At 36.3% G+C, this 12,027-nt stretch overlaps 1 protein-coding gene across 2 annotated transcripts in view; it reads left to right on the forward strand.

Moving 5' to 3' along the window:
* Positions 1–12,027, forward strand: part of E23 (Early gene at 23) — a 158,119-nt gene that overhangs the window by 137,679 nt on the left and 8,413 nt on the right. For both annotated transcript variants that reach the window (XM_066297456.1, XM_066297457.1), the window contains 7 exons: positions 6,130–6,302; positions 7,324–7,474; positions 7,760–7,979; positions 8,033–8,288; positions 11,334–11,510; positions 11,568–11,770; positions 11,826–11,973. In XM_066297456.1, coding sequence (XP_066153553.1) covers positions 6,130–6,302; positions 7,324–7,474; positions 7,760–7,979; positions 8,033–8,288; positions 11,334–11,510; positions 11,568–11,770; positions 11,826–11,973 — 1,328 coding nt within the window. The remainder of the gene's footprint in view (positions 1–6,129; positions 6,303–7,323; positions 7,475–7,759; positions 7,980–8,032; positions 8,289–11,333; positions 11,511–11,567; positions 11,771–11,825; positions 11,974–12,027) is intronic.

Below are 12,027 nucleotides of genomic sequence, written 5' to 3' on the forward strand. Positions count from 1 at the left end.
AAAGATTTGATATGGGTACAATTAGAGAGATCGCGTGGATCTCTAGTTAGGTGATCCCATCATGGGTTAACTCATCGCGTTTCCGCCTCGTCAAAACAATTGGTACATGGTACTTGGGATCGATTATGTCTCCAACATCTCTCTCTAAGTTTAAAGAAGTCCTCTCTCAACGACCGAGGTATTGCGTGAATTAAATTGAGCAGATTTTCTGATGCTCTTCGAGAAATACTCCACGGATGTATTTTGAAGGTCTTTGATGGAGGATGAGGCGAAATGAAATACTGATGGCTACACAACCCATTGTTCAAACTTTTCCAGTTAAAAATGATTTTAACATTAACTCGTCATACATCGTTATATTCAGAAAATATTTTCTATCAAAAGATGTTAAAAAGAAAGTTGGAGTTCTATTTGAAATTTTAAAGTTCACACCTGGAGCAGAAGTTGAGTTAGAAAGAACTTTCACGATACTTAAACATTTAAAACGTGTCGTTTCATTTAGTTTCAACTCATCAGTCCGTTCCTAAATAACTAAGTTGTAACTTGGCCGGTTTTTCGTGAGACACCATGTATAAATAATTTTCCTTCTATAAGGAACACGCCGTCGACCATTTGGTTTTTCTGCCCAATGTTACAATGTTTGGTCTGATGGTGGACTAAAACGTTACATGAAAGTAATTGAAACGAAGGTTCAAGTAACCCTAGATTTGCACAAAATGCTCTCGTGGGCTGGTTGGGAGGATTACCTTGATGGTCTTGTTGGGCAAAGTGGGTTTGCTATGTTCCATTTGGGATGATTGTTTTTCCACTTTGTCTGCATTTGTAGAGCAGTCTTTCAGTTATTCGTGACGTTTTTGCGCGTCCGCGTGGGAGCTTGGACGGAATGGGGGGGGGTGGCTCCCCAGATGTCTTGAAATTAATACTGTTGATACCTAATTGGATAAAGTTTAAGGAATTGCTGCATTTGGTGCACCTCATTTACTGTAAACAGAGCTTTTTTGGATTTTTTTTTTACGGTTTCCTTCCCAGTTCCAGTCTGACACTTCCCGACTTCAGATGGTAACTTTAAAAACTTCATTTCATGTTTTCGGTACGAACTTTGTTATTATTATAGCAAATTTTTTGTTCTTTTTTCAACATTATTTTCCTCCCAGAGGAGCCGGTTAATTTTTTGCCTTCGTTCCCCTTTGGCACATCGATTTTGATCTTTTCACGTTCCCGTTGAATTTTAATGCCCAACTTCGACTTCTTTGCCTCTCCTGGTGACTTGAAAAAAATATTTTATATTTTTCGGTAAGTTCCTGTCATGACCCAAACCGCTCGCCGACGTCATTCACTTGACATCCCATTTCTCTTCGCATTCGTTAATTAATTTCATCAACCGATAGCTGAATGCAAAACGAGGCCCATCAAGTCAACGAACCTCAAACAAACCAATTAATTTATGCAATCATCTTAATTAGTTGCCAAAATTTGCAGCTTCCCTATGACGCCGGGAACTATTTGACTTCTGACACGCGGAAAATTGGCAAAGCGCGATACTTTAGTTATGTGTTGCAACTAATTAAATCACTTGTGTCATGGGAGTAACGAACTGGAAAAGGGAGACAACTACGTGCTTGTTCTTTTCGTTTTTCGGTCCAGCTTGTTCATCGACAAATGACTGCTTGTCTAACGGACGTTGTTGAGACCTCTTCTTTGTTAATTGAAATGAGGGAGCATTTGGCTGTGAGTCAAATTAATAGCGACACGAGAGCGCATTGTTATGCTTCAAGAGTACGTCTAATTGGGATAGAGTGTACTCGGGGTACACTTGTTACTAGAAACAAAAATAGACTTCACAGCATTACCGACGACGTTTCGTTAACGTCCATCTACTAGGACATGCCTCAGGGCCTCTGGGGCCTATCCAGCTTTAGGATGGTTTCCGACTTGCGCTCCTACGACAACTCAGAGTCTCCCGCATACGATTTACCCCGCATGTAATTTCTTCATTTCTGACATTAGAAAAAAGGTTCTAAAGGGGAACTTCCTCCATTTTAGGAGTACAACGTAAAAATGGTCTCGTTGCCCTTTTCTCGCACATACCATAAATTTCCTTATTAAAAAAAACCGTCCAATTTTTTTGAAACTTTTGGATTTCCCTTTAAATTTCAAGGTCAGTTGATGTATAGAAAACCAAAATCTTGCACAAATTCGTTAAAAATTGAAGAAAATAGTCTTCATGCCACGACATATACAACTATGATCTACAGGACAAGGAATATATAGACAAAACATCATACATTTTGCAATACGCGGACGACAGAGCGCTGATTGCACACGACAAAACTACTAAGAAAGCCGTGGAAAAGCTTCAGACGTTGACAAACAGAACCGTGACATGGTTCTACAAATGGAGACTAACGCCAAACGACACGAGAAATCAACTTCTACTTTCAAATCACCACATCAAAGACAGCTCACCAACAATAATGACAGGCGGACACACGACTAAACCAAGGAACGACGTGAAGTATTTGGGAATAACAATAGACAATAAACTAAAATTTACGAAACACGTACGAAATATTCGACTAGAAATCATAAAAAGGGCAAAACACTTCCGAACACTGACATACAAAGACAAAGGGATTAGTATGGAAACCGCCATAAAAATATACAATACCATATGCAGACCACTATTGGACTACGGGCACGTACTGAGGGCAAATGCAACAGAAAAAACAAGCAAACACATACAGACTACAGAAGAGATTGCTCTAAGACTAATCACAAAACTAAGACACCCCGAAAACCCGTTACACAACCCACCCAACCAATTACTGTGTGAACGCACAAACATGATAAGAATAACAAAAAGACTACGACAACTACAGAACAGATGGAAAAAGAACACCAACAACTCAACTATACTGAGCCCACTTTGCTTAACAATACAGACAAGACAATCCCGCCTCCTTTTCCCTTCGAGCACCCTTTGGGAGCACTTCCAGATGTAATGTGATAGTAGTTAGTCACCAAAAGATTATCAGTTAGAACCAAAAGTTTATGACACTGGGGAATAGATCCTTCAATGGCGGACAACGAGGCCATTTTTTAATTTTACTTCTAAAATGAAGGGGGTTCCCCGTTTAACCGTTTTTTCTCATGCCAAAAATAAAAAAATATATTTGGAGTAAATTGATATTGAGACACCCTGTATAATAATGGAGAGTATTTAACAATCTTGTTCGTATACATGGATTTGTTAAAGAAAAAACTCCATTTTCGCTGTCAAAAAATATTGATTATATTGTTTTTTTTTAATTATTAACAAGAAATGTACTACCATACACGTAGTTCTGTACAGAACTTTCAAAGAATAAATAACAAAACTAATAAAAAAATTTAACAAAAATGTCTCATTTTCATACAACATTTTTGTTCATACATCTGTTGTGAATAGTGCGTATTCTAATTTATTATAAATTACTTTTTCTTCATACTTTACAAATTAGTAATATTTTATTGCACACGTGTCGATTCGTTTACTGTTTTCTTCAGTTTCACACAATATATCCAAATGAAAACAGCCAAGTTGTAAGTTAATAGAATCTATTGTTAATATGGCACTGAAAGGCTAGAGCTTAAGAAATGCAGGTCCATTAATTAATAAAACAGGTTCTTTGATCCAATATGTTATAAATAAATTTAGACACGAAGGCACGATTTCCAATTTTCCAAAAAGGGCGAAAAAAAATGAGTTAGATGAAAGAGATGAATGTATGATAATAAATAAAATTAAGAAAAATATTTCTGACCAAATGATCCATCGTGTATTATGGAAATATGGTCATCATAATAACATTCCACGGAAAAACTGTATATTAGCACAGAAATTCGTCGTAAAAGACTTTTATTTGCGAAGGAACGTATAAATAAACATCAAAAGCTTTGAAATACGACAATTTGGTCAGATAAAACAAAAATTAATCTTTTTTCAGTCAGATGGCACCCATAGAGTGTGAAGAAAAGGTAATGAAGATAATAATCCTCTTAATACACTTTCGACTGTAAAACATGGTGGTGAATCCCTAATGATTTGGGGTTGCATGTTCCCAAATGGAGTTGGAAATATCCATTTTATAGATGGTATTATGGATAAACATGGTCATAACGATATTCTAAAAAAGAACGTAAAACAAAATGCGGAAATATTAGGTATATCAAATATTTATAGATTTCAACGGGACAACTATCCTCAGCACACGCCTTTAATTATTGGCCAATTTGGAATGTTTCAAAATTGTTAAAAATTCCTCCACAGTCAACAGACTTACACCCAATTGAACATTTGTAGGTAATTAAAAAAAAAACATATAAGAAAACATTAAAAATTATCAAAACCAGAATTAAAAACATATGACAAGAATGGAAAAAAATCAGTCTTAAAATGTTCAAAAAATTAGTTTATTCTATAATAGAAGATATCGAGCGGTCATAACAGCAAAGGGCTACTTAATAAAGTATTGATTAATTGTTATTTAATCGAAAATCTTGTTTAGTTTTATATTTAAATTTAAGTGTGCGAAGAAAAATGCATGAAAATGAGGGTTTTTGTCAAATATATTGATCAGCTTTGTTATCTATTTTTTTAAAGCTTTGTACTTATGTGTCTCTTGTCCCCGTAGGTACGTACATTTAAAACAAAGTTTTTGTTAATAATTAAAAAAAAAAACGGTAATTTTTCAACAGTGAAAATCGAGTATTTTCTTTAACAAATTCACGTGTACGACCAAGATTGTTCGTTACTCTATATTCTCAATCAGTTTTTTAGACCTACAACTCAGAATTTCTTCTTCACTCCGTAGCTCCACTCGTAATTTTTTTCTTCATATTATTATTTTTTTGGAAAACTTCTATCTTCTCCTTTTTCGTCCTTATGATTAAGTTAAAAAATAAACCCCCCAACCTCCAAAAATGCATTTTTCATCAGATCAAAATTTCGAAGAAAATTTTTTTTTACATTTTCAATATTTTTAACTCGCAAATGAGATACGTAGGGTGGACATAAATAACACATAAAAAGTATTTAAGTTTTTCGGAAAATTACACAACCGAGGTTCTGACGTATCTCAATTATGTTTCGAGAGTGGGTACTTTGGTCGCCATTTTTACCGAAGGGCTTTAAGTATCGTCGCTCGTCACTATTTGGTTGAAGACGCGGATAACAGTAAAATCACAGCCAACATTTGTAAGCCTCAAGTCCAATTAATATTCAAACCCAAAGAATAATTTTAACTCTGCTCTCTGATTAATATACAGTAACGATTAACGTGACAAGTCGTAGACACCGCTAGAATTATTAACAATAGAATTTCACTCCTTTGTGTCGTTCGGGCCAAAAAGTACAATCACTCAAAACAATGACACATTTATAATGAATCTAATATGCTCCATATACATATCTGGGATTATTTGCTTCTCTATTAGGTTCATATAAATAAAAATAATGATATCGAGGTACCTACTTAATATTTGCTTGGCAACAGCCTTTAAATGTAATTTGCATCTAGTCCACGTAAATGGTCTTTCAGGAACGTTCGTCGAACTTTTTCCAATAAATAAAAATCTACGTAAATAGATCGTGGGTAGACAAATCCTCTCGCATCGGATTCTCCCGTCGAGTCTCCATTTTTCCAAATAAGGAATTTTCTCTTGGACTTTGCGGGAAATCTCATTAGTCCTCGGCAAAGGCAAAAATCTAGATCTAAATGTGGCTGAAAAAGAAGAACATTCCGCCATATAATGGGACTGACTTATGAGGGAATCAGCAGCAGAGCCTACAAGTAAACTAAAACTATCTGTCTTTCCCTGATTTTATTTCAGTTAATAAGGTCTCACGTCTGCATGAGTTTTTTTTATGAATTTATACCAAAAGATTATTTCAAGGAATTCCTATTTGCATCAGGCTATTGGGAACCCTGCTGCTTATCAAGAACCCCCCAGACAGGATTAAGTTGCCTGGTGATACAAACATCAAACAGATAATAAAAGAAACACACATTTCTGTAGTTAAACACATGAAATTATTGTGCAAGGTACTATTTGTTTACGACAAGCTGACATAGGTATTTTTGATTTCAGAGTTGACACAACTGCGGTCCATTTCCCATGTTTGCTAGACCAAAGGCCACTTCCTGTCCATTTGGCCTTCAGGGGCATATCTGCCTCAATTGGAGAACGGCCAATCTTGGAGGACGTCGATGGGTTAGTCCGTCCTGGACAAATTTTAGCAGTGATGGGACCTAGCGGATGTGGTAGGTTTTCTTCTGAATAAAGTAAAGAGACGTAGCGTGATGAAATTGAGATTCTTCAGATGCTAAATTCGCTAAATAAAGAAGGAATATTAATAACAGGAATTGATTACGATTTCTCGGCCCAAAATGCGAGATTTCACTCATTTTTAATTTGCATGTAACCGTAAATTTAACAATTATTTAAAACTGCGTTTCATTTGGGTCATAATCTTGCTCCATCACTGTCCTTAATTAAATTTTTTAACCTGGCTATAAAGTGTGATATAGAAAATGGAGTAATCAACTTTGAGAATTCTAATTATGATGATAAAATACGATCTAGGCTTCCGGATGGTCACGGGATGAGAGGGTCTAATTAGGTCTCGGAATTTTTCAATTTGTCTTTGAAATTGGATTTTAGTCAGAAAAGAGGCGAGGATCTAAAGTGATGTTTTCATTTAAAATTCCAAAAATTTAAGGAAGCCAAGTGGGGAGTGACGTTTTGGAAACAACAGGATGATATTCAAATTCAACAATTACATTTTTACGCGACAAGAAGATCAAAAAGAAAAAAGTAACTTTGAGAAAAAACGTAAAAATCAATAAATGTTTATAGTTCCACAACAGTTTAATTATTCCCGTCGTACAGGAAAATGGCGTGCACAATGATTTTGGGCAGTAGGCGTGAAAGTAAAGCTTTCTACTCGTGATACAAAAATGATTATTTTACGTGAGTAAAATTATTCTCTCACGCTCGCACCTGAAAATCCCCGCTCGAGGTGCGCGAGGGCAATAAGGAGGTGACGCAGAAGGGTTTTATGTGCAAGATGCAAGCGATATTTCTTGACGATACATTGAAGTCCGGGTTTAATACGCAAAAACGAATATTACTTCTAAAAAAATTAGTAAATTTACTCAATCAAAAAGTTTTTAGTTTTCAAATGCCGCCTGAATAAATTAAACTGCCTAAATTCAACGATTTTTATTAAACGAGCGTTAACGCTGACCATCTTTTTGTTAATAAATTTCACTTTTGTTTTAGGGAAAACCACCCTTTTGAATTGTTTAAGTGGTCGTCTGAAGTTGGACTCCGGCCAAATATATTTCAACCGAGACCCCCTCTGCAAACGATGGAAACGAAAAATTTGTTATGTTCTGCAGCAGGACATATTTTTTCCAGACCTAACTTTAAGGTAAGCAGATTAAGGGATTTACGTCAGGTGTAAACTCAGTTCTTCATGCATAAAAGTTCCTCCCAACTCGTGTCGGAGCAATATAAAACCCATTTAGACGGTGGAAGTTTCATTTTTTTTCTGTCTAGCTAGGTTCATAATCTCGTATATCAGCCTAACTCTTAAATAGTTGTTTTGTTGGCGAAAATTTACATTTTTTCGAATTTACCTTCTATGTACAATATTATATCGTGTTAAATGCTCGTAAATTTGCTGTTTTGTGCAAAAAAATTATTTTTGTTTCAGGCAAACTTTAGAGTACCAAGCAAGACTGAGACTGTCGGATGTCATGTCCCATGCACAAAAAATGCAATATGTTGACCATATCATAGATGTTTTAGAGCTAAATAATTGTCAAGACACTATCGTCGGCGACTATTTGAAAAGGGGCCTCAGTGGGGGGGAGAAGAAAAGAGCAAATATTGCTTGCGAACTTCTGACAAATCCTTCACTGATGCTCTTAGATGTAATTTCTATTATTTCTCAACTTTCTCAAATTATGCTATTATTTTTGTTCAGGAGCCTACGTCAGGCTTGGATTCACATTCTGCCCACAGCCTGATGATGACGTTGAAAAGGTACGCAGTCTCAGAAGGGAAAACTGTAGTCATCACGTTACATCAACCTTCATCACAAATCTTCCATTTATGTGATAAACTGCTCCTACTTTGCAATGGAAGAACCGCCTATTTTGGAGATACGTGTAAAGTTGTAGACTTTTTTAGTAGTGTGGGGCTCAATATTATGCCACATTACAATCCAGCCGATTTTATACGTAAGTACTAGTTTTATGCAAGAGCAAATGCTAGTATCTTTATACAGGATTTCTCATATATAATTTACCTTGCATCTAATTTCTTTATTTTTAACATTTAAAAAAAGCTTGGAACGGCGGCTCCCCTTCATTTTACGAGTACAACTTAAAAATGGTCTCTTTGTTCTCCCCTGCATGACCTGTTCCCCCAGCACTTGACATAAACTTCCTTGTTTTAAATGGACCCTGACAATTTTTTTGTCATTTTTGGATTTCTCGTTAAATTTTAAGGTCAGTTTGTGTAAAGTATGCTATCTTCAAAATCTTCGGTTTTCGAGTTTATTTTTAAAATATGTAACAATATGTAAAACTACTTTAAAATATGAAAATTTTGACAGCTACAAGGCCCCACAGAAGTCGGGGCTGTTCTCAAATTCGCTGCGAATTTCGCAATCCGCCTTTCGGGGTTAAGAGGGGACCTAACAAGTTGCATTTTGACGTATTTTAATTTGGAAAAAAGCCTTCCACAACCCTCGAAATACGCCTTCGAATTTGCTTGATATCGAGCATCAATAATTTGTTTATTTAAAAATGAAATGTACCCGTTTTCTCGATGACATCACGTTCAGAATTACCCAGCCATTGCTAAGTTTCTGAAAATTCCTCCTTTTTATGGGTCAAATCTAAATATTGATGATGTTTTAAAGGACGTCACCAAATTTTGATGTTTAACAAAAAACGAAAAATGACGATGATTCGGAAATTTTTACAATATTTCTTTTTAGTAAAGTTCAACGTTTGTATTTGTCAAAATGCCTCGCAATATGGCTTATTTGCAAAAAGAGAAACAGGTTGTGCCTCGAATTTATTTCGAGTTTGATAAACAACCAAAAAGAAGATTTACGATGTATTGCGAAAGATTTCCCGGCCGTTCGACACCTAAATTTAAAGTTATTGATGTTTGAAATTACGCAAATTTGGAGGGATATTTCGAGGGCTGCGGAAGTTTTTTTCAAAGTTAAATACGTCAAAACGTATCTTATTAGGACCTCTCTTAGCCCTGAAAGGTTGATTCTGAAATTCGCAGAGGTGAGGGAAGAATACCGATTTCCGTAGAATTTTGCAGATGTCAAAATTTTCAAAATTCGAAAAATGTCAATTTTAAAGGTAAGACTCCACCATATAAACTCATCTTAGAATTTAACGGGAAATCCAAAAACGCCAAAAAACTGGGGGATTCCATTTAAAACAAGGAAGTTTCTAGCACGTGCCCAGAGACGGATTATGCGGGGAAAAACAACAGGGCTACATTTAAGGTCTACTTCTAAAGCAAAGGGAAAGTTCCCATTTGAACCTTTTTTGTGAGGTCAAAAGTAAAGAAATTGGAGGAGTGGAAGATTATTAATGCGACACCTTCCATGTACTTGTGTTGAAAGAGGTCCAAAACTTCGGGATAAGTTGTTGTTTAATAAGAAAATTGTAAAAGGGAGTCTTTTCTATACTTTTGTAACGATGATAACCATCAAGCATAAATGCACGGCAGTCTTGACGGTAGCATGATGATCCTTTGTAGCGAAACAAGGGCTAACTGTAGTAATAACCATCTACCTATTCTTTTGCATATTCCCTCTGTTGTTGCAGTAATCTATTCATTTGCATAATATGCGCTGCGAATGTTCTGCTGTAGTAAGCACGTTTACCGCGCATCAGGCAATAAAGTAATAAAAGCATAAAAAAGCACATTTTCAATCCATTAGTGTCGTAGGTCCAGTGCGGTCAACGGTACAATAATGCTTGTTTTTGTACAATAATTTTTGCGTATGAAAATATAACATAATTCAAGTTTCTCATCGGAGTCCTCGGAGAGACCAGGATAAATGTGCTCCAAAGTCACCTTATTTATTTTAGTCACCTTCTAGTTTAATCTACTTCAGGTGCTTCATGCGCGTTTCGTGCGCGTTCGCTGTCCCAAATACCTAAGTTGAGTAAGGTTTGAATTTCCCTTCAAAAAGTCCAGTACTTTTGCTGTTTTGATGTTTATTATGAAAAAGTTTTTCTTCATATAAAGGAAAAACAGTAACAAAGAGTATGGTTACGATTGGCAGCAAAAAAAGGGGTTTATCGTTGGTGTGCGGTGGGGACCCGATTTGGGAAGACGCTTATATGGTCGCAAAGCGGATTAATGAGGTGGTTTATAGGGTCCAGTGGACTTCCAGAGCAAAGGTGAATGTTGTTCATCTGGTTCGGTTAAAGATATACCACGGAAGTATGTTCGTTTGGGAGTCACAGTTTCAATAAAGGAGCACAATGTTACGGATAGCGTCCGGACGCCGTAGGTAAAAGACAGTGGCAAAAAGAGGTTCATCGTGGGCGCTTGACAAGCGATTTATTGCTTCTTATGTATGTCGAATATTTTAATATGTTTGTTTATGTTAGCATTTTCACGTTTGTAAAACAATTGCAGAATCTTCTAGTCGCAGGAACTTCAGTAATATAAAGAGAGCATTGTTAAGAGCGACTTAGCCTAAACTACAAGAACGAAACGATTTTAATAAGCGATATTGAAGTGTTTATTAGTGAAATACTAATTAATTACTCTACTATTAATTGGCTAATTGTAGTGCCTTTAATTTGTTCAGATAATAAATAGTATTTATGTCGAAAGCGAGTTTGTTCATATTGTCCAGACCCCAAAGTCGCAACAATATTTGCCGGTTTTATTTCGTCGCTTCCTCATACACTGCAAGAATTGATCCCGTTCGAAATCGGCCGTGGGACCCAATATAAGGTCCCGAAATCCAAGACATGTCGTCTCTACCTTGCTTTTGTCAGACCTACAATGTCGCCCACTCTTTATATGTTTGTTTCATGAGCAACGCTGAATAATTTACCATATCTCTTCAAGCATTTCATTAGCATAAAGGGAAACAAGAAGGTTGTCTATTGACAATCACCCAGGCAATATATTATTCGATTTACGATCAATTTCTGATTCGATCCTATACTGATGCATAAATACATTCAGTAGCATTTCTATTGTATCGCTAAAGTGAGTAATAATTTCAGTGGAGCAAATCAAAGGAGCCCAAGAAATTAGACAGAAAATCATTAAGGCAGCGGAAGAAGCTAAGAAACACAAAGACTACCCCATCGAACTGCGCTGCCACGATGTTCCCTATATTACAGAGAAATATGACCATAAAATTCTGCCTCCATCACATGGACCATATCCCAGTTTAGAACGTAAGTGCATCTCAAGCAACCCAGTTTCACACAAAACACAATTTCTTGACCACACAGAAGAAACATTGAATCAAATGGAACCGGATGTTCGAAGACTGTGGCTGGACACCCACTCGCACGCATCATCTTCTGTGAGTTCGGAGACGAGTGATGCAGACTGTTATTTTTCCTGGCCAACCAGCTTTTGGACTCAGTTCAAAGTTTTAGCACAAAGAAATTTCCAGGAAGCCAGGCCAAGGATGTTATCCAAATTAAATTGGGTAAGTCCGATCAATAATATTTTAAGTCACAATTAAACAAACACTTTGGTTTTAGGTTCAAACAATAGGATTAGGAATTTTAGCTGGCCTCTTGTGGTTCCAGCTGGAAAGGAGAGAAGAAGCGTTGCACGATATTCAAGGCTGGATGTTTTTTTCTACGACATATTGGATGTTGTTTGCTCTATTTGGGGCCCTTAGTTCGTGTAAGTTTCTACAAGTTTCTGAATGTTCATGATGGCTAATTATATGCACAATTT

This window comes from Euwallacea fornicatus, chromosome 28 (assembly GCF_040115645.1).
Source record: "Euwallacea fornicatus isolate EFF26 chromosome 28, ASM4011564v1, whole genome shotgun sequence".
Classification (NCBI taxonomy): domain Eukaryota; kingdom Metazoa; phylum Arthropoda; class Insecta; order Coleoptera; family Curculionidae; genus Euwallacea; species Euwallacea fornicatus.